Source organism: Mustela erminea, chromosome 12 (assembly GCF_009829155.1).
Source record: "Mustela erminea isolate mMusErm1 chromosome 12, mMusErm1.Pri, whole genome shotgun sequence".
NCBI lineage: Eukaryota > Metazoa > Chordata > Mammalia > Carnivora > Mustelidae > Mustela > Mustela erminea.
The window spans coordinates 82610065-82632364 of NC_045625.1; the positions used below are offsets into that span (position 1 = coordinate 82610065).

Below are 22300 nucleotides of genomic sequence, written 5' to 3' on the forward strand. Positions count from 1 at the left end.
GAGAGAAGAAGAGCAGAAGGAATGTGGTCAGGCGGTCAGTCCTGTGGGGACCCCCGGCACATCTCACCTGGGCATGAGGGCAGTTCTCGGTTGTGTGGGATTGCCCTCTAGACCGCAGGAAATTCAGGATTCCTGCTCCTACCACCCCCCACCCCACAGTGGCAGGAGCACCCCCCGCCCACTCCCAGTCCTTACGAAGACCAGCCACTGCTCCTGTTATAAACCCAGGGATCCCCAGCCCCATCTTTCCAGGTGACACGGTCAACAGAGAAAAGTCATTTACGACAGAGGCAGGGCCCGTTCTTTTTGGCTTCTTCCCCCGTCGTCCCTGGACCTGCTGGAGAGGCGTCCGGGCACCAAACTACATTAGGACCCAGCTTCTCTGAAAGTCTGATAGTCCCTCGAGGGCCAGGACCACAGCCTGGAAGGTCTGGGACCACAGAGCCCCCTTCCCCCACCACAACCCGGAGGGCCATGTCGATGCTGTTGACTGAGATCTTCCTCCTGCCGCAGTGGAGTAAGCTCCCTTCCTCATAGTGAGCAGAGAGCCCTTCGCTCCTTCAAGAAAAATTGCCTGTGGTCGCCCTGACTCCTTCCAGGAGACGATTTCTCTCCAGGAGAGCATTACATCTCGCTGCAGTAAATTGCCGTCCTGCGAGAAGTCAGGAGGCAGAGGCTCTCTTCCCCGGGGACTCGGAGCCGTCACAGCTGCGGCCGCAGGGCCGTGGGGATGCTCACGCTTTTTGCAGCATCCTGTACTGGTCCAGTTCTCGAACACAGGCCCTGGGGACACGAGCACGGGGACAAGAGCACTGCGACGGCACACGGCCTGATGCGCCTCTCCTAGGCATGCTTCCTGCTGTCCCTTTCGAGCCTGAGACCGAGCGCTCAGACTGGGAGCGGATGGGCTTTAGAAGTTTCTCAGAAGGTTTCGAAAGCTGGATTTCCAAGCTTACGGCTCCTGTGTCCTGCAGGCAGGTGAAAAGGTGGAGTTAGGCCAGCTCCCCGGGCTGCAGGTGCCTGTCACCCTCTGCCCCCTCCGCCTGGCTTGCAGCTTCCAAGGAGGGGCTGCTTGTCCTCAAGAGTTCCCGAAGAAAGGGAAGGATGGGGAAGCGAGAGTTCAGACAAGAATGGGCCTGGGGATCTTGCCGCTTTGCTTCCAGAGCTGGGAGAACTGGCTCTGGAGCCTGCCTCCGCGAGCAGGCAGGGAGGCCGCCGAGCTGCTGTGACGTGAGAGTGGCCCCCGTCCTGGGCCGCCCACCCAGCAGCAGCCTGGGCGCCTGGCCTGTGCGTCCACAGGGACGTGGTCCCGACCGTGGTCCCGGCCCTGCTGCTCACGCCCGGGGCGAGGCCTCACTCCCTTCCCCCTCTTCCCCAGGACAGGGGCTGGGGGTCCTTGTCGTGGCTGGTGGAGTCCCCAGAGTCACAGAGGGAGAAAAGTTCAGCACGGCCGTGGAGCCAGTTCTTCTGTCCCTGTTCCTTAGCGGCTTTTAGCCGAACTCCTGAAGTCAAGGCAAGGAAGAGGGATTTAGGACTGTGTGGGTGTTTAAAACACTGCTCTCGAGATTTTCGTTGTTCTTCTAGGAGAGGCAGTCCCACAGGGTGGGTACGAAGGTGGGCTCTGGCATCCGTCTGCCAGGATTCGGCCCATGTCACCCCCTTCCGGGGGAGCAAACACCTTAACTATCAACCTCTGTCCCCTGCCTGTGCCGTGGAGATCATAAGCAAGACCTCCGGTTCCAGCTCTGATGAGCTCTCAGAGGGGCGCCTGGGTGGCTCCGTCAGTTAAGCCTCTGACTCTTGATTTTGGCTCAGGTCCTGATCTCAGGGTCCTGGGGTCGAGCCCCAGGTAGGGCTCCCCACTCAGCATGGAGTCTGATTAAGATTCTCTCTCTCCCTCTCCTCCTGCCCCTCCCAGTCATGCTCTCTCTCCCTCTAAAATAAATAAATCTTGGGGTGGAGCAGAAAAAGGGCTCTGAGAAGCAAAAGGGATTTTTGTCGTCAGCCGGCTGAGGCACCTGCCCCGAGCTGCCAGGAGACCGTGTGTGGGGCTTGTCCCGCTCACCCTCAGTCTGGCACGTTTTGCTGCAGGAAAATTACCGGTTGTTTATAGGGCAGGTTCTTCCTCGGGTTCTAAAGAGGTGTTTTGTTTTTTTTTTTTTAGTTTTTTTTTTTAATTTTTTTTTTAGATTTTATCTTTTAGATATCTTTAATATCTTTAATCTTTAGATTTTTTTAGATGTTATTTAAAAAAATCTTTTTTTAAAGATTTTATTTATTTATTTGACAGAGAGAGATCACAGGTAGGCAGAGGGGGGGGTGGGGGAAGCAGGCTCCCCACTGAACAGAGAGCCCGATGTGGGACTCGATCCCAGGACCCTGAGATCATGACCTGAGCCAAAGGCAGAGGCTTAACCCACTGAGCCACCCAGGCGCCCCTCTAAAGAGGTTTTTAGACAGTGGATGATAGAAGCAGCTTTTACCTTTCTGAAATCTAAAAGTTTCTAGATTCTGAAACATGGCCTCAAGAGCTCATGACGAGGGCCTGTGGCGCTGTCCTGCTTCCCTCAGTCGTGGGACAGGCGTCCAGATTGCTGCAGGGGTCCTCAGGTCGCGTTTCATGCAGCACAGAAGCGTGAGAAGTGCCCGGTGGCTGCTGACTCGCCGAACCCACAGCCTGGATGACTTGGTGCGGGGAGAGGCTATCAGAGCCCAGTGCCAGAAAAGGAGCCACGGAAGCAGCTCTCCTGTGCTATGAGCTGTGTGACCGTGAGCAGGGTCCTTCGTGTCCCTGGGCCTCTGTCTTCTCACCCAGAAAACAGGGGGCTGGACTCAAGCAGGGTTCTCAAGGGGGCCCTGAACCCCCTTTGTACAACAGATGTTTTATGATGCTCTGTTCCAGTCCTGAGATAAAACTCACAGATAACATAACCTGCCCTTTTGAAAATCTGTTCACAAGCTGAAGTACGGTTGTACATGCAACACAGAGGGAAAATAAAAGGAAAGCCAGTTAAAATAAAGCGAACCTTCCTCCAGTATGTAGATGCTTGGCGCCGGCCACGCCAGAAAGGAACAGTGGAGCCGTCAGAGGCTCTCACCTCCTGGAGTAATAGGTTTAGATGTAAGAATGCAGTGTATCGCTGACCGTCATAATCACTTGTATGTGACATCTTGAATGGAGGGCCCATAAGAAAATAAATACGCAGACCCCACCCCTGCGGGATCCCCTTACTGTGCGGATTCCAGATACCATGACGAGCACTGAGGCTAGTGATTTTCCAGAGTCACGATGCTTCTTTCCAGTAAAGTGCCAGACAAAGCCAGTCATCATCTTCTCCCACTTGACACGCAGCTGTATTCTTTTTTTTTTTCTTTTTTTTTTTTTAATATTTTATTTATTTGACAGAAATCACAACTAGGCAGAGAGGCAGGCAGAGAGAGAGGAGGAAGCAGGCTCCCCACTGAGCAGAGAGCCCGATGCGGGGCTCGATCCCAGAACCCTGAGATCATGACCTGAGCTGAAGGCAGAGGCTTTAACCCACTGAGCCACCCAGATGCCCCACGCAGCTGTATTCTTGGAACGTTCCACGTGCATTAGAGCTGGGCAAGTCATGCCTTTGTGTTTTATATAACCTGAAGTCGAGTCCCAGACACAGACCCACATGGTTTGTTCCCAGTGTTACATGCACACCAGCGTCCGGGGGCACTCGAGAACCGTTTGGGGTGTAGGATGGTTCATCATCGTGCAGGCCAGTCCTGCTCACAGCAGCAAGTCCAGATCTCTGAGTCCTGTCTCCTCAATGCCATGAGCCCCCTTGTGGTCACTGCCTTAATAAAACACGTCCCTAGTAATTCTGAGCACGGGCTCTGGCCAGGATTCGTGCCCCGTGTCGACCACCTGGCCCAGCTGACCCCCGGGGCTCCCCGTCCTGCTGCCCAGCTGACCACTGTCTTTCCTCTCCGGCTGCTGTCTAGGCCCAACTCATCGCACAGTCCATCGGGCAGGCATTCAGCGTGGCGTACCAGGAATTCCTCAGGGCCAACGGGATCAACCCTGAAGATCTCAGCCAGAAGGAGTATAGTGACCTGCTCAACACCCAGGACATGTACAACGATGACCTGATCCACTTCTCCAAGTCGGAAAACTGCAAAGATGTAGGTACTTCTCTGAGCTTGGCCGGGCAGAAGTCCCAGCAGCGTGGGGCGGCCCCACGGCGGAAGGAGGCGGAACGGTGTGGGGGCAGGAGGTGGGGTGGGGAGTGGGGTTGGCAGGACGCCGCTGAGGGACGGGCAGCTTTGGAGGAGAACGCAGCTCCCTGAGCTGGTCGGGACGACTGGGTGTTCTTGGGGAAGCGTAAAGGATTTGGGGGCCTGAGCCAAAGTCACAGAAGCATGAAGGTCAGAAAGTTCCGGAATTGACTGGGGAGCCATGAATGAGACAGCACGACTGGTGCACGGGGTGTGTGTGGGAGAGGAGGGGGGCCCCCACAGGGTTCAGGTCAGAACTGGGGGCCTTGAACGTCTAGCTGGGGTGCTTGGGCTTTATCCAGTAGACAGAAGCACCTTTATGAGAAAGCGATTCCTGTTCTTTTCTTCACTGACGTAGGTCAGGTGTCCTCCGTGCCCTAGAAGCAGAGCCTGGGACAGGGATTCCTGTTCAGGGGGTTTTGGGGAGAGTGCACTCAGGAAAAAGCGAGTGTGGGCACCAGGGCGGTGGGGACCCGAGAAGGAACGTGGCCTTGCTGGAGACCAGCGTCATTCTGATCCAGAGGGGCTCTGGGTCACAGATCTCAGGGTGGGCTTGTCCCACCTTGGGCCAAAGGGGTTGGCAGGCCTTTGTTTCCTGTGCCAGTCAGTCACGGCCACCAAGATCGAATGGGGGTGTCAGTGCGCTTGGGCTGTCTGAACAGAGCACAGCAGACTGGGCTGCTTCGTGGCAAAAAGACGTATTGTCTCCATTCGAGAGGCTTGAGGTCCAAGGTCAAGGTGTCCAGAGGGTCAGTTCCTTTTTAGGGCTGAGGGAGACAGGGCGTTCCAGGCCCTACACTCTGGCTTGGAGAGAACGGTCTTCGTGTGTCTTCACATTGTCTCCCCTCCGCGTGTACATGTCTGCGTCCAAACCTCCCCTTCCTGTGAGGACAGCAGTCATCCTGAATCAGGGCTCACACCGATGACCTCATTCAAATATGATTGCCTCTAAAGACTCCGTATCCAAATAAGGTCGTATTCTGAGGTCCTGGGAGTTTGGCCTCCAACGTAGGAATTTCGAGGGGAGCACAGTTCAGCAGCCCACCACGGGGACTGTCTCCTGTCGGGCAGCTCTCCAGAGAAGCAGCCAGCTGCAAGCTTCAGCAGCCTGGAGAAGACACAGGGACGCCAGCCTGCGGGGGCGGGGGGGGGGGGGCCGTTGTCAGACCCCAGCAACCTCCGGCCGTGACTAGGATTCAGTACATACTTACGCTTTTTGTCAGAGGCTTCAGAAAGTGTTGTGTCCCTTTGTAGTGTCTCTGCAAACCTTCGCAGGCTGCAGGCATCAGACCTGACTCCTGTCTCCTCCCTGCCAAGGAGGGCCACACAGAACTCCGTCTGCCTAGAAACACGGTCTTCCTACGTGCACCTCCAACCATGTTGGTTGTGATAACCTTAGCCCCCTCCTTTTTCCTTTCTCTTCAGCTTGCTCCTTGCAAAGAAATGTTTCTATAATGTCTGTTTACTTATTTTTACCTCAAGAATCTTAAATGCTGGGGGCGGGGAGGGGGGGTTGGTGAGCGCTGGGGAATAGGGCAGCCTGTGCAGAGACTCCAGAAGCTATTTCTGGAAATCGTAAATGCCCCCCGCCCCCCTGAACGTCCCCAGCCACACACCCTCTCCTCCTGCTCCCCGGGGACCGCAGGAGAAACGCACCTGGAGCCCTTTGTGTTCATGTGGCCCCGGCAAGCTTGCTCCCCTGGAACAGGCATCAGGGGACGGCATCATTTCTTACCAAATGCCGCAGAATCCAGAGAGGACGGGGCTTGTCCAGGTCAGAACCGGCAGGGAGATGCTGTTCTCCTTCAGTGACCATGGGAAGTGGCGGGGGGCTTGGATGTGTGCCGCTGCCCGGGTGGCTGCTGAGTCAGGTTTCTGGCTTTGCGTTTTCCTTTCAGGTCTTCATAGAGAAGCAGAAAGGAGAAATCCTAGGGGTGGTGATCGTGGAGTCCGGCTGGGGGTCCATCCTGCCCACTGTGATCATAGCCAACATGATGCACGGGGGGCCCGCCGAGAAATCGGGGAAGCTGAACATCGGGGACCAGATCATGTCCATCAACGGCACCAGCCTGGTGGGCTTGCCTCTGTCCACCTGCCAGAGCATCATCAAGGTACCTGGAGGTGGGAAAAGGGGCTGATGTTACACACCTGAGATGGAGGATGTGAGACCGCCTTTTATTCATTCGTGTTCTGAGCAGACACTCAGTGTCAGGCCCAGAGGAGGGGGGACACGGGTAATAAAAGTCCGGGCCTGTGCTCAACCTCTGAACCACCAAGTAACTAATGCAGACTCCTCCCTGAAATCGTTCCTACGTCGAAGCAGTGTATTTGGCTCACACAGTACTCCTGTCTGTACAGTGCACCCTGCAGACATCACTAGTCAATCGTAGCACTCCCTTTCCCGAAGCCAGACCCAGCCCTAACTGAATTTCCCGCCGCTCAGGAGCCCCGTCACTTAGAGTCAGCTAGATGCACTTGAGGTGGTGGGCCATCGCTGCTGGAAATCATGGCAACGCTTCAAGTCTGAGAGCACGGTTTCCTTTGCGGTGGCCGCGGCGGTGACCCAAGCGATCGCGTCCAGCCCCGGAGCTTGCATATAACGGGATCCACATGCGTCCGGTGTCGTGAGAAGGGGGGACTTGTGGGGCAGGCCGTGTGCTCCCTCTCGCACCTGAGCCTAGTTACTTCTCGTTCAGCCCACACGGACACTCTTGCCTAAGGCTGAGAATAGCTACTCACGTGAGGCTAAAACGTGGGTATTTGAGAGGAAGAAATTAGATTTTCTTCTTAGAAACCAAGCACTTGTGTGTAGTTTGTCGCACACAGCGGGACTTGCCGGCAGCATGGCCAGTAGGGACATTCCGCCTTCGTTACCGTGTCTGTCGACCCCGGCCCCACCAGGCCCCGAGACCCCCAGGCCGACCGGGATTCCACGACACGCTCTCGTCCCTCAGGGTTCCCTGAAGGCCTGGGAGCTAGAGCTCAGCCGTGTGCGTGTGTAGGAGAGACGGAGGGAAAATGAATCCATCTTATTCCAAACTAAGGACAAATCACAAAAGCCAGCATCTGTGGCTGGGCAGCCCGAGCGTGGAAGTCTGAGTGCGTGCAGAGGGCACAGGGATGGGTGCCTCTTTGTCTTTCGTGATGCAGATGTGTTCTGACTCCTCACAAGATTATCTTACCCAGAGGGAGAAAAGGGTCCTCTTGGGCCTCATTTATGTTTTGCTACATCTTACACTTAAATAACTTCTACCCCTTCTCAATGTACGTTAAAGATTCAAGAACCGAGGGGCACCCGGCTGGCTCCGTCCGTGGACGTGTGACTTCTGATCTCGCGGTCGTGAGTTCAAGCCTCACTTTGGGTGTAGGAGTTACTTAAAAAAAAAAAAAAAAAAAAAAAGAACCTACTTTGAACGTACGTATTCACTGAGACGTGTTTAACTGGGCCTCCGTGAGGCTGAGCTGAGCTACGGGGAAGCCAGAATGTCAGCCTGCGCGTGGAGGATAATTCATAACTGGAAGGTTCCATGTTAGGCGCCTGGGCATCTCAGTCTGCCTCCGGCTCAGGTCGTGATCTCGGGGTCCTGGAATAGGGCCCCATCGGCTCCCTGCTCAGTGGGGAGTCTGCTTCCCCTCTTTCTCCTCCTCGCCCTCTCCCCTGTCCCCAGGCTCATGCGTGTGCTCTTTCTCTCTCTCTCTCTCTCAAGCAAATAAAATCTTAAAAAATAAAAGGGTTCAGTGGACCCTAATGGCAACAGAGAGGTGAAGAGCTAGAGCCATGCAGAGGAAGGAGCTTTTTCTGATTTCGAAGGGGGACTTGGAAGGAGGGGTAAGACATAGGCAGGTGCATAACAGAAAGGAAAGCGGCCTTCGGGGGTTCCTGCTGGAACCGATGGGCAGGCGGCTGGCTTTGCAGGCGGCCGAGACAAGTCGGAGCCTGGCCAGGGAAGGCTGAGCTGGTGCCGTGATCTTGTGGCAAGGCCAGGGGCAGGGGCCGGATTGGGAATACAGGATGCACGTGTTTGGCAACTGAGTCGCACAGGCGAAGGTTCACGGATGCCCTTTCGCACGGGCGAGCAGGGCACTTGTGAGCGTGGTGTGTGCATGAGAAGCGCTGAGGGGCCGTGGGAACCAGACATGGTAGAGGCTGTCTGCGCCATGAGCTTGGCGTTGCTGGGGAGACGAGAAGCTGCCGGCGGCTGGGCGCGGCGCCCCTGGCGTCATTCTGGGAATGTACGCATTTGCTCATGGAGCCTTCACGGCAGCCTGCTGCAGGGTGGGGGCTGGTGTCGCGCCTGCCGTACACACAAGGAAACTGAGGCACGGAGAGGTGATGTAATCATTCAGGGTCACGCAGCGGTCCGCCATGGAACAAGGACACTCAGCCCCCGTGACGTCGCTCGGCAGTGTCTGGTTGGCCCCTGGGGCAGTGGTTCTCAGACGAGAGATCGTGTGTCCTCTTCCCCAGGAGACAGCTGAGGTCGAGACAGCCAGGGAGGAGGGGTGCTACGGCGTCTCGCGGGAAGAGGTGCAGGGGGCAGCCAGTGTCACCTGCCAGGCAGCCCCGGTCACCTCCTCCCGCCCCACAGCAGCCAGCCCCCTCCCCTGGGCACCTGGCTTGCAGAGGACCTGCCTCTTTCCCCAGAGTTCAGCTGCATCCAGGCCCAGGGAGGCAGGCCAGATGCAGGAGGCTGAGCCCACAAAGGCAGTGCCAGGCTCCGGGGCCACACGGGGACTCCTCTCCTCTCTGCTGGGCCGCCCGGCGGGGTGCACACGCCGCTTGCGCTGCGGGCGACCCGTCGGACCACCGTGGAAGCCATTTCTGCAGGGGAAGCCTTCGTTGCTGCCGGGAACCGATCTCGGAGGTCTGTAAAAGGGTCTGTGTGGAATCAGAGAATTAGAAGGCCACGTGGCGATGAAAGAGAGATCAACGCAGAAAATGCAGAGCAAGACATTAGGGCCTCCGTGGGCGCCCTCCGCAGAGGTGGACGGGGCTGAGACACGGCTCTGCGGCCCCGGTGTCCGGGGATGTGCTTCTGTGTCTGGTGCCGTCGTGGGGCCAGCCCACCCTGGCTGGGGGCAGAATTCGAGCACTGATTTCAGCTAGAAATCCAGCCGGTGCCCGGATGAGGACTTCCAGCGGGGGGATGGTGGTTTAAAACTCCCCAGACAACATGCTCTTCCGCCTCCCCCCATATCCCGAGTCCCAGCTCCCACGACTGCCCCCCCACCCCCAGGACCAGTGCCGGGAGCATGCGGGGCTTCCTCCGGGCGCCGGGGAGTGTCGCCTGCTTCGGTGCCGCGCTGCCGAGGCCGCTTGCCGTGAATTTAGCAAGCGCCTCTCACCCTGATGAATCACCGCTTCGAAAACTTGGACGGGAGACCCCTGGGGCCGCTGCTGAACGTGGGCGGCTGCCCCAGGTCCATCACGGGTCCTTTGTCCACACTGGTGATGACATCACCCATCCTCCAGTGCAGCTTGAGAAACTACGGTGTAAACCATGGACACAGAACGCATTTCTAGAATAGAGTTATAGGCACGGAGTCATTTTAATCATTTTAATTGCTTTCTTCCCTAGCCATTACTTCTCCTGTCGTAATTCCCAAGGCAACGCCTCGAAGCAGTCGGCCAGTTTATTTGCCTCCATGGTCCTTCCCTCCTGACTTTTTTTTTTTTCTTTCCTGAAGTAGAGCACTGCTTCCCCTTCCTTCCACAGGCTCATTGCCGTCTGGCTTTCCTGTTCCTATAGCAACCATTCTGGCTTCTCCCCTCCCCCGTCCTTTCTACCCTCCCCTGCCCCTCCCACAGGGTTTCTTAATCGGCTACACCCTTCCCCTGCGGTCAGCCGTGGGGTCAGAATGACCACTTGCGTCATGGTCCCCTCCTGTAAAATGGCAGCTCAGAAATCCAATGTCTAACGGGCCGCACCTCGAAGCATCGCTCGGGGTCGGCCAGCAGACACCTGGTCTGGTGTTCCAAACGGCCCCTCCCTTGAAGCCTAGCCCTGTAGCACACGTCCCCAGTCTAGAAAGTCACTCACTGAGGGACAAATCAGGCCTCTTAATTCTCACACACACACACACACGCACACACGGAACCCACCAGCACGATGTGAACTTTATTCTGTTTTTAGGTGATCGAGAAAATCGAGTCGTTCTCTGGCATTTCAGGGTGCCCGGAAGGTTTCCCCAGGCCTCATAAAACCTGCGTAACCCCAGCGGTTAATAGGTAGAAACATTCAAAACGGGTGGCTTTATCCGAGGCTGTGCCTTTCACTACTGTGCTGGTTTCTTAAGCATTACTTCCGTCTGGTTTCCCACGGATTCCTGATCTCTGGGTGTGTGACTGTGGAGGGAGCGGGGGACAGGGGCTCAACCCTCCGGTGGCCCCACATGTGTCTGCAGCCCCACCCCCACCCCCCTCCCGGTGCCTGACACCTGCCTGGGCACACTGAGTGTGACCGATACTTGCCAGTGACTGAGAAAGAGGAGGCACTCGAGGGAGAAATGTGGTGTCCCCGTGAACAGCACGGAATCGTGGGTGTGTTTCAAGAAATAACAGCCCAGAACCGTACCCGTATTTTCTCTTCCCTGTGACTTTCCTAATAACGTCGGTTCTCTCGAGCGGACTTTACTGTGAGAACGCAGCGTAGAAGCCACACACCAAGTCTGGGTTAACCGTTCGTGTTATCGATGAGGCTGTTACCTGTTCGGTTTATACACATCAGATTTTACTGCACCGGTCGGCGGGGAGGGGGTTGGCGCTCCTGACCCCTGCATCTTAAAGGGTCAACCGTACATTCATTTATATCTGAGCACCACCCCCCGAAACAAGCCTCCTTGATGTCGTAGAAACGGATGTTTTTAGGCACAATAGTCAAGACGCGGTGCTGTCGGCAGATAGGCTAGGGAAAGAGCAGCAGGGGAAGCTGTGAAGTCAGAGCCAGGACGGGAAGGGACCTCCGGGTGTCACCGCCGCTTGTCGGGGCCACAAGGAGCCTGAGGTAGAGGACACGGGGGGCAGAGAGTTGAGGCCCCCCAGCTGCCAAAGCAGAAGCACAGCGTGAGCACAGGCTCTGTGACCCCCCATCCGGCCCCGTGGGTGGGGACCGTGGGCCCCGTGTGCGGAAGCCTGGCTCCCCCGTGGACCAGGACAGTGGCTGCTTCGGCTCCGCTGCTGCTCCGCTGTGACATCGTCACGTCGTGAACCGGAGAAGTTTCCTATAGAAGCTTTCGGAACCACAGAGAGGGGCTGGTGAGGGCTGCCTGCGTGTGCACCCCAAGTCACCCTTAGCCCAAGGGCAGCCACGGGAGCCCCCAATCCCGCAGAAAGCCGAGCGGTTCAGAACACCAAGTGGGGGGGGCAGAGAGGCTAGAGGTGGGATGTTACACTGGGCCCCGTCCACACTCACGCCGAGAGCACCCGCGGCCGTCCACCGGGGCAGGCGCGGGTCAGAGGGCAGGAGCCCTGGACTCTTGCCAGGTAGGAAAGTCAGCTGGAAACAGGCCCCGTGCAGGCCAGAAGAAAGGATTTGGTGGCACAAATTTGGTGGCACAAATTTGTCCTGACGTTTTCCCCAGTGTCTTTGTTGAGCAAACCTGGCTCGTCATGATACACAGCTGCCACTGTCTGTGTGGGGATCGTGTCTCGGTGAAAACGCTTGGGTTTGGAGACGCAGCAGACGTGGGGTTGGATCCGCTGCCGGTGTGAGTTGCCGAGAGTCTCTGAGCCTCAGTTTTTTCTTCTATGAAATGGACATAGCGCTGCAAGTTGTCGAGGAGACAAGGAAGATGGCCCCTGCGGGTGGCCGGAGGCTGTGCTCAGTGATGGGTGGTGGTTCAGCTGGTTTCGTCATCGGGATGGATTTGGAGGGACAGTGACGGTGCAGTGCTCACACGTGCTGCCGACTCGGTGGTGGCCGGCGGGTCATGCCCCCCCCAGCACACTCCCCCACTCGGAGCGCACTGGCCGCGGGGGTGGGGTCCCTGACCTCTCTGGAGCCTGAGTTGGGTCATCGGGCTGTGGGTTGTCCCTGCCCGGGCACTGTTGGCCTGTGTGTGGGGCTGCTTCACGGGTCCCCAAAATAAGACCACTTGGGGCTCCTTTGGCCTTCGGTGTCATCTGCTTTGATCTCCTCTGCCCGCTCCTGGCTGCCGTCTCCACCATGCCCCGTTCCCATTCCAGGGCCTGAAGAACCAGCCCCGGGTGAAGCTGAACATCGTGCGGTGCCCCCCGGTGACCACCGTGTTGATCAGGAGGCCGGACCTGCGCTACCAGCTGGGCTTCAGCGTCCAGAACGGAATCGTAAGTACGGCTCCGCGGCCCGTCGCCGAGGCCTGGCACACACAGCTCTGGCTTGGAGCCGGATCCTACGTGTTTACTGAGAGCCGGGCAGGTCCCCGGATGTGTGCAGCCAGGCGAGGGCTGAGCGGGGGCGGCCGCTGGGCCTCCTGCGCGGGCAGATCCCGTCTAGGGAGAGAATTCTGGGCCTTCCACACGAGAAGGGAAAGGTGCTTCCCACAGCAGGGCCCTGCAGCTCTCCGGGGCGGGGCAGAGTGCTGCTCCCAGCTGCTGACTTGAGACGGTCTGGGATGTGCCCCCCCCCCCAGCCCTTCCAACCCCTCCGGGCCCAGGGGGGCTGCTCACATGAGCCCCTGCAGAGTTGCTGCCCCCCCAGCCCTGGAGGGTGCAGCACTGGGGTGGGGCGGGCTCCCTGGTGACTCCAGGCACAGCCCTGGAGGGAGCCCCCAGGCCCCTGACCCACGCCTAGTCTCCATCTCACCTTTTTAACCTGAAATAGCACGGTAGGACTGAAGAGTATTTTCATCACTTGGAGGCCTGCCTTGAAACAATACTTCCTTTTTTATTCTTTAGTGTGGTAAAATACACACAGTGCTAAATGGACCATTCAAACCATTTTTTTTCTTTTATATTTTATTTATTTGACCGAGAGATCACAAGTAGGCAGAGAGGCAGGCAGAGAGGAGGAGGGTAGCAGGCTCCCCGCTGAGCAGAGAGCCCGATGCGGGGCTCGATTCCAGGACCCTGAGATCATGACCTGAGCCGAAGGCAGAGGCTTAACCCACTGAGCCACCCAGGCGCCCCCATTCAAACCATTTTTAAGCCTACAGTTCAGTCGCATGAAGTAGATCCATTCACAGAACTTACCAGAACAACTTCGTCCCAGACTGAAACGTCCTACTCAGTACTTCTCCCCTTGGTCCTGGTTTGTTTGCCTCGTTCTGGACTCACAGGAGATCTGGGCTGTGAGGACGGTCCTGTCCACGATCTGTGACCCTCTTGACTTTCAGGTTTTAGATGCGCCCTCCCTCTGCTTGCCTCCATCTTTCCAAATTGAAGAACCTTATTCTCTTCCCCCTTGAGTTGCAATTAAGAGTTGTAAGTTATTAAAAATTTATTTCACGTATGTTTTCAAGGTTTAGAAATACCCTTGAGGCTCCCAGCCGGCGTGGAAACATCCGCCCCTCATCTGTTCTTCGTACCTCAGTGGCCTCGTGCTGGGCTGGGGAGCCAGGGTCCTTATGGTTTGGGGCAGTCGGCTGCTTTTATCCGCGGGCTTTGTTCACTTTGTGCATATTCAAATAACTTGAGAAGTTGTTCAGACGTGCACAAAGGGTGGACGGACAACAGCAGCGGATCCGCTGGTTTTGCCTGAAGTGTGGGAACCACCTGCGCAGTGTTTGACCCCAGGGTACCCCGAGGCCCACCATGTCCACACACCCAGACACAGCGCGTTGTCCCAGGACGCCGAGGTCTTGTCTACACGGGCTGAAAAGATGCATGATCTGAAGTGAAAAGTCACCTCTGTAAATTCAGAACATGTTTTTGGGGGGAAAGTCTGATGCTTTGTGTGCGGTGGTGATGGCTCGGCCCCCAGGGCTGAGCCCAGAGCCCCCCAGGCCCTGGAGAGAGCGCACCTCCAGCATGCTGTGGGCCTGGCCCTGCGGCGGCAGAAGCCAGCCGCAGTGGCCGTTCCGTGACAAGTGAGTTTGAACGAGGGAGCTGGCCATGCTTGGGCTCGTGTAACTGTGACCCCGGAAAGCAGGCTTCGAACGTGAGCCCGCTCGATGTTCGAGTCTCAGGGGGGAACATGGGACATGACATTCACCTGTGCTCCACGGCCTGCGAGCTTCAAAGCAGCTGGTGACAGGCCCACACGGCCCGGTCTCCCCGGCCCCAGCTGCAACGACAAGCGATCAGAGCTCAGCGGGCTGTGACACAGAGTGCACGGGCGCATGGTCCTGTGCGTCGGGAAAAGAAACTGAGAGACTCACCTGCCCCCAAAGTAACCACAGCAGCTTCTTAGGGATGAGAGGGCAGGGGGTCCAAGGACAGGCCCATCCCCCCCCACTGCGCCCCCACACGTGGTGCTGCCCTGAAGGGTGACGTGGCCTTTGACCCCAACAGATCTGCAGCCTCATGCGAGGGGGGATCGCGGAGCGCGGCGGCGTCCGCGTGGGGCACCGGATCATTGAGATCAACGGGCAGAGCGTGGTGGCCACCCCCCACGAGAAGATCGTCCACATCCTCTCCAATGCGGTGGGAGAGGTAGGAGCCAGCGGGGCTGGGTGGGGGGCGTCCCCTGTTTGCCCTTGGCACCCCTGGCCTTGCACTCGTGCGGCCCCTCCCAGGCCTTCCAGGGAGTGTCCGTTCGGGTCCCCAGCCCCGCGCGCCAGCCAGAGCCGTCCGGGCCGGCCCAGCCCCAGCCCCAGCCCCGCGACCAGCCGGGCCGCAGAGCAGCTCCTGCCGGTGGGGGCCGGTCTCTCTCGCATTATTCGCTCTCCTTCCGCTTCGGACTCGCGACTCGCGGATTCATCCGTGGGGCTTCCCTCAGGGGCCGCCCGAGTTCTGTCCGTCTGTCCAGTTAACGTGCTGGGGAGATGGACGTCTTCGATGGGGTCTGATCAACAGAACCCCCCCGCTCCAGGGGCCGCACCCGGCCCGGGGCCTCCTGAGGTCGGGAGGGCTGTCCCCAGGCCCCCTTCCTGCGCCACCCGACCTGCAAGGGAAGGAGGGGGCGGGAACAGCGACAAATCACCCGCATTCTCCTTAGGTTTTCCTTTTTGGTGGCGGGGGGACACAAAACCCCAAACAGCCTGCTGAGAGCAAGAACACGGCACTGGCTGGGAAAACACATCCCATCTGGTTGTCCCTGCCGTCCCAAACATGTTAGAAAGCCCGTGGGTTCCTCTCTTCCAGGAGGCCGGGTCACGTCCCTGTTGGTGGTTGGGGGTGGGGGATGGGGGTCTTCAAAGCCCCCTGTGGTTAGAGATGCTGCCCCCCCACCCGGGGCCACAGGGGCCGATGCCTCCACAGCCCCCGGCCTCTGGCCCCCTGACCCCCGGCCTCTGGCCCCCTGACCCCCGGCCTCTGGCCCCCTGACCCCCGGCCTCTGGCCCCCTGACGCGCCTTCCCACCCCCAGATCCACATGAAGACGATGCCGGCGGCCATGTACCGACTGCTGACGGCGCAGGAGCAGCCCGTGTACATCTGAGGCCGCGCCCGCCGGCGGCTTGCATGGAGGACTGCCCTCACTCGTGGTGTTTCTCGTTCTGCATCTGTGTGCCCACTGAGACGTCCCCCTCACGCCCAGCACCGGTTCTCCACAGGAAGAGAAGAATCCGCAGACCTCTTTGCTCCGTCTCTCTCCGGTCTGCACATGTTTTTCTTTTTCTTTTTTTTTTTTTAATGCCAGGGAAGTTTTTTCTGCACCCCCTGGAGGATGGAGAGCAGTCAGGGTCCACCGGGTGTCCGCCCAGCGCGGCACCGTTCCGGAGGGCCCCGGGGGTGGGTCTGGAGGAGGCCGGGTGCTGCTTACAGGGAGCCCTCCCTCCCAGACAGCGGCCCGCCCAGGCCTCGTAGGAGGTGCTCCTCGGGGCAGGGAGGGCGTGGACGCGGCCAGGCTTGCCCTCCAGCCCCTGGTCCCGGCTCTCCTTGGGGCAGCGTGTGGGAAGGTGGGGGGACAGCAGGGACCAGCTGCGTCTTTAAGGATTTGCCCAGCCAGCTGTGGACCAGGGACGCCCCGCATCTCTGCCCAGGATTTCTGAGCCAACCTTATGCCTCTTCTGTAGCCAGTTTTAGGTTCAACATCATTGTGTTGTTCAACGTGAGCCTTCTCAGCCAAGGGTCGAAGGGGAGCAGCCTGGGGCACCATCTCGTTGCAGAAAGCTCAGCGGTTCGGGGGCGGCCTCCCTGGGTCGTCCGAGGTTACCCACCATCAGATAAGCACGGGCAGGGGCTCCCCCCCCTCGCTGTCACACACATACGTATACGGTCCCTCTCACCACCTCCCATCACCAGTGAGGCACACAGGGCCTCTGGAAGGCCCACATGGCCTCTCCGGGAGGCCCCTTCCCCTGTTCGGGGTGGCCTACGGGGCCGCCCAGCCCTGTCCTGAGACACACTCTCCCTCGGGGGCTGAGGCCTGGTTCCCGGCATCACCTGGGCTCAGAGAGCATTAGTGGGCTCCCCCCCCCGCCCCCCACTCCACCCACATGTGGGGAGTCTGGGAACGACAGACTGCTCCCGCCCGAGGAAGAGGGCCCGGGTGCCCAAGGCAGGACCAGCTTTCTCCTCTGCTCAGGGCCCCTGAGGCAGCACAGGATGGTCAGAGGCCAGAACAGTAATAAACCACAAAACTAAGAGGACAGGAACGGACCTCCCCCCTATGCCTAAGAATCCCCAAGCGTGTGCTAGAAACACCTGCCTCGTGAGTCCGAGAGCTTCGCGTGTCCCCTTCAGGTGCCTCATCCGTGGGCTGGGTCTCAGTTCGGTGCGGGTGTTTTCATAATATTATTCTGAGCCAGTTGTCACTTATTCTGGGTCCAAAGAGCATTTTGTGTTCATGTAGGTGGGTGTGGGTCGGTCTGGTTTTCGTTTTGTTTTGTTCCTGACCTCAGCAGAGACGGGGGAAGAGAAACTAATATATTTTGTGATATTAATATAGTCCTGTTCTCTGCACCGGGACATTTATGTTGTGTCTGTGGAAATAGGAGTTCGGCGAGCACACGTCAGCTGGTGTATTCACGTGTCGGAGGGAGGGAGGAAAGGGGGTTTTAAAAAACAGGACCAAAAGCCCGCCCCCACCCCCAGCAGTCGGTTCCCCTGGGATTGCTGTGCCTCCTGTTTTCTGAGAGTCAGGAGAGCCGAAGGTTCCAAAGGCGTCGGTGGCTGACCCTCGATTTGACTATAGTACAAGCACTAAGGCAGAGGGATTGCCGCCTCCTGAATGTTCTCTGGCAAGGGGCTGCCCCCTCTCCAGGGGCGCCGGCGTGGAGAGTCAGGACCCCTGGACTTTCTGAGGGTGCTCGGCCCCACGGCCGGCCCGCCACAGCCGTGAGCAGCAAATCGTGGCTCCAGGCCCTCCGGTGGCCACACGGTAGGGTGTCTGACGACATAAGGAAGTCTCAGGAGCCATCGTCCGTCCTTCCTCTGGCAGAAAGACTGGGTGAAACAGGAGCAAAGCATTCCTGGCGGTATTTTAGGCATCAGGAGTCTTGGCTAATCATGGGAGGGGCTCAGGTGCGCCTGCTGCCCGAACACCTGGGCGGAGGCCTGTCCCTGACGCGCCAGCAGATGGGGGGGGGGCTCCCCGAGCACAGCCCTGGGCGGTCTCCCCTTAGTTACAAGGAAGCATCTCCACGCAAAGGCGAGGGGACAGTGGACACCCATTCTGTCGCTGTGGCACAGAAATCTTGGCACGTTCGGCAGCGTTTGCTGGAAAAGTCTGGTGAGCTCTCCGGAGAGGAGGGTGGTCTGTCCACCACGCCCCTTCCCTCCGTCGGAATGGTCCCTCATGCCCGGATAGCGGTGTTCCTAGAGCTCAGCTCGGCTGGGCCTGGCTCGAGCCCCTTCTTCGCCCAGCTCCCAGCGGACGGGGGAGGAGAGGTCACCCACCTGCCGTTAGCCAAGGAGGCGGGCTCGGAAGTGTCAGCACGTCTGTTCTGGGGAACCCCGTGGGACAGGGTGGTCTTTCCCTTCTGGCATCCCGATGTGTGTAGTTAGAAGTATAAATGCCCGAACCCCCATCTCCTGGGGGAGACTGTATACAGAGCAGCTTCCCAACAGGGCCCCGGGCAAAAAGCCACTCCTGCTGCTCGGCTGGGACATGCCGGTGGCTCAGCTTTGGCGACAGCTTCTCAGATCCAGCACCCCTAGTCTAGCCAGGATGCACCCAGAACGCATCATCTCTGCCTTCTCCCCTGGGAGCATTTCAGGGAGCCACCGTCCGCCTTGGGTTCACAAGAGGAGGAAACCCCCAGAGACCAAGACCCAGCGTCCGCTCCGTCACCAGAGCGGGCCCCACGGGACCCCGAGCCCACCCGGGGGCACTGGCCACCGAGCCTCCGCGCGCGCGGGTCTGCTGTCCGGACGCTGCCCACCCCCCCACCGGCCTCAAAGAGTCCCAGAGTAACCTACTACCTCCCCCATCGCTCCCGCCGCCCCCAAGGCCCCCGTTCGCACTCCACACCCCCATCTGCACGCTGAGGAAACCCACCCACGAGCCCCACTTGGGTCCCTCGACCCGGTGGTGTGGCTGTTACCACTGTTTACAACCAAGGGCCACCTCCTTCCGGATATGTTTACTCTCCCGCTGACAAGGCCGCTGGCTGGTTTGAGTTCCGCGTCTGTCTGCGCCCTCCCTGGTCCCGGCCAACGGGGACACACGCCCCGATCCTTCAGTCCCGCCCCCCACCCCCGTCAAGGCAGTGCGTGCGTGAGGACCCGGTGGGGAGGAAACTCCTTGTACATATCCAGTGCAGCCCCTGCAGTGTGAACTTGTATACCGTCTGTAAAGAGGGTGCAACAGAGCTTACTGTAAAGCTTGGGACAAGTAGAGTATTGTATTTGTAACAATATCGTTCTTTGTATACACAAAACTCGATCTCTATATATAAATATAAATTATATAAATACAGTATATACGCCCGTGAGCCTGGAACGTTGGCGCCGCACACCCACTGAATGTACTTCTCCACCAGCGTGGTCCCCGGGCCCGGCCCGCCCGGCCCACCCCTGTGCCGCGCGGGGGGCGGTGATGTAGTCGGTGTGTTCTCTTCCTTTACTTAACGGGACGCTGATGTCTGTAAGGGTTGCTTCAACAATAAATATGAACTTCACCTCTTGACCCTGGCCAAGCGTCCTATTATTTCGGGGAAGGGACAGTGAGGGGGCCCCAGGGAGGGGAAACAGAGGGTCTTCCCCATCCCCCACCCCGTCCACCGCAGGCCACCCCGTGGCCCTCACGGAGGCCCTGCCTCTGCCCAGCGCCCAGGCGTCTTCTGAAACTCGCTCAACACTGGCTGTGTCGCCTGCTACTGTGGACATCCCAGCACCCTGGGAGGGGGGTCCTGGGGGTCCCCTCGTGTCACCAGCACCGGGCGGGAGCAGCAGGGCGGGGGGGGGGGGGGCAGGCTTACTCATGGGTACCTCTCAGCCAGCCCCCTGGAGGAGACGACTGTCCCCTGTGGGTGCGACTGCCCCTGCCCGGGGGAGGGGGAGCATCTCACACCATCCCCCCTCCACTCCATCGCCCCTGCAGTTGCCGAACTAGAGAGAAAAATCCACTTACCCATCCCATCACACACAACCTTCATTTCAGTCCCCCATCGTTTCCCTTACACCGCACTCCCCCGTCCGTTCCTCAGTCCCCGCCGCCCCAAGCTTGCTTCCTCATCTGCAGAAGAACCTCTATCCGGTGGGGACCCGGCGAGGGTCAGCGGACGCGTTCAAAGCCTTTACAAGGTGCACAGCTCCCTACAGTGTGCTCGGCTCCCGGGAGGGCTGCGGAGGGGCCGCCCCGGCGCGTGAGAGCAAGCACGCCCACCGTCCCGCACCCGCAGACCCAGGCCCGCAGACACTGCCTGCCACGTCGCCCACCCCTGCACGGCCCCAGGGGTGCTGGCGGTGTCTCTGCGCAGCTCGGGTGGCCCCCGGACTCCCGAAGCCCCAACTTGGCTGGCAGAGCCTTAGAAACGGATGGAGCTGATTTCATCCCACCAACGCGTAGTTTCTGGTAAGAAAAACCTCTGGTATGTCTATGTGTCACTTTTTAAAAGTTAAAACTCCGACTTTCCTACACATACAGGATGAACACATAGCAAAGATGAACTCAGTCACAGAACACTAAAGCTGGTCCAAAGAGCATTTTGAGGGACCCCAAGTTTACAGACATTCAAAAGGAAGGGGAAGATAAAACGGCGAGGTGGGCTGTAGCTGGCCAGCGGCCTTAAAGGGGATCTCGTCTACCGAGAAGCAATCGTCAGCACATCTGGCCAGGGGCCGAGGGAGACAGCTGGATGGGGCTCCGTGCTGTGCAGGAAAGTAAAGCCTAGAAAAGAGCAGGTTCACCCCAGCCTTCTTCACAAGAGTGGGGGCAGCGCAGGGGTCTATCAGCAGACGAATGAGGAATCCAAACAGGACATCTAGAGCCCATATAGAAATATCACACAGCCTCGAAAAGGAAGCCAACGGTGACACAGGCTATAACACGGACAAGGCTTGAAGACATTAAACTAAGTGACCTAAAGCAGTCCCAAAAGGACAAGTACTGCAGACTTTCATGAGACAGAGCAGTCAGATTCGTAGAGACCGAAGAACGGTGGCTGCCTGGGCAGGGGGAGGGCAGAATAGGGGCTGTTGTTCAGCGGACATCGGATTTCAGTCTGGGAACACAGAAAAGGTCTGGAGATGGATGGCCAACAGGGTCACACCACGACCTGTTAATGCCACGGAACTTCAAACCTGAGGGCGGTTAAGATGGCAAAAATTTTGGTGTGCCTATTTTACCACAGTGTTTCCAGTTAAAAATAAAGCATGGGGTGAGTTTGGAGGTTTTTACGTGGGATGGCTAGGAAAGGACGCACTGAGAGAGAATGTGGGAGGTCCCTGTGGCTGTCTGGGGGATGAGTGTTCCAAGCTGAAGGGAGAGCACACACAAAGGCCCTGGGGCCAGATCTTGCCAGGAGTGCTGCAGGCAGCACTAGGAGGCAGACGTGTCTAGACAGGAGGAAGGGAGGCAGCAAAGAGCTAGAGATGAACTCCACTGGGCAGGGGTGATGGTGGCAGACGTAGGGCACTGAAAGAACTCTGCTGCTGCATGCAGACACACAGACACACACACAGACACACACGCTCAGCTCATACCACCACACCTCTGAGATCGCTTCCCAAAACCATCCCTTGCTTATTAGGGAACCAATTCGGCAGGAGCTGGGATTTGGCGCCATCTGGTGGCAGAGCATGAGAAATGCCTAATCCAGACAACCACCTGCCAAGAGCCCATGTGGGCGAGGGAATGCGGAATCTCAGCCCCCCATCCCAGGCCCTTCTTTTCCAGACAAGGAGTAGGACTTGCTGGAAGCCACACAGTGAGGAGCCCACCAGAGCCTCACTCCCTGGCAGCTGCTTACGGAGCGGGGCGGGGGGGGGGGGGCGAGGGGGGGTTGTGCATCCTTATCTTCAAATCTTCAAACTAGCCAGGCCTGGATTGCCTGGATACATTCCTGGGGGCACAGCGCTAGGACCTCAGCTGGGGCCACCTGTGGAGCCTCTGAGAGCCGAGCTAACCGCCGGCTCCCCATCCCTTCTGCCGGGCTGGAGGCGGAGGGCAGCCCTGCGCGAGGCAGGACACACAGCCTCACTGCTGCCCGCGCAGCCCTCCCCGGAGCCCACTGCACGTTCTGCTCCTGCTGGTCTCGCCAGCCGCCTCACCGCATCACGGCTCTCCTTCCCCACCAGTCTGATGGGCAACGGCCACATTTTTCTCAGCTTTCTAGTCACGGTGGCTTATAGTCAGAAGAGTCACAGACAAGGATTCAAAGTACAGCTCCGTATTAGACGAATCATCATCTCACTGTGCAACCCTGGCCAAGTTCACTAGCCAACCTGAGCAACTATTTCTTCAGCGGTCAACTAGGCACAGCTTGTCCCCCTTAAGAGGAGAGAGTCTGCCCTGGAGTCATCTCACATGTACAGCAGAGGCGGTCGTGATGTGCTGGGTACAGAACCGGGCCTGGAGGGGGCGTGTT

At 58.4% G+C, this 22300-nt stretch overlaps 1 protein-coding gene across 7 annotated transcripts in view; it reads left to right on the forward strand.

The window, feature by feature from the left end:
- APBA1 (amyloid beta precursor protein binding family A member 1) overlaps positions 1 to 19398 on the forward strand; it is a 199300-nt gene extending 179902 nt beyond the window's left edge. For all 7 annotated transcript variants that reach the window (XM_032308664.1, XM_032308661.1, XM_032308660.1 and 4 more), the window contains 5 exons: positions 3976 to 4155; positions 6147 to 6359; positions 12434 to 12553; positions 14678 to 14818; positions 15694 to 19398. In XM_032308664.1, the coding sequence (XP_032164555.1) occupies positions 3976 to 4155; positions 6147 to 6359; positions 12434 to 12553; positions 14678 to 14818; positions 15694 to 15765 (726 nt within the window). In that variant the 3' untranslated portion in view covers positions 15766 to 19398. The remainder of the gene's footprint in view (positions 1 to 3975; positions 4156 to 6146; positions 6360 to 12433; positions 12554 to 14677; positions 14819 to 15693) is intronic.
- Positions 19399 to 22300: the final 2902 nt, after the last annotated feature.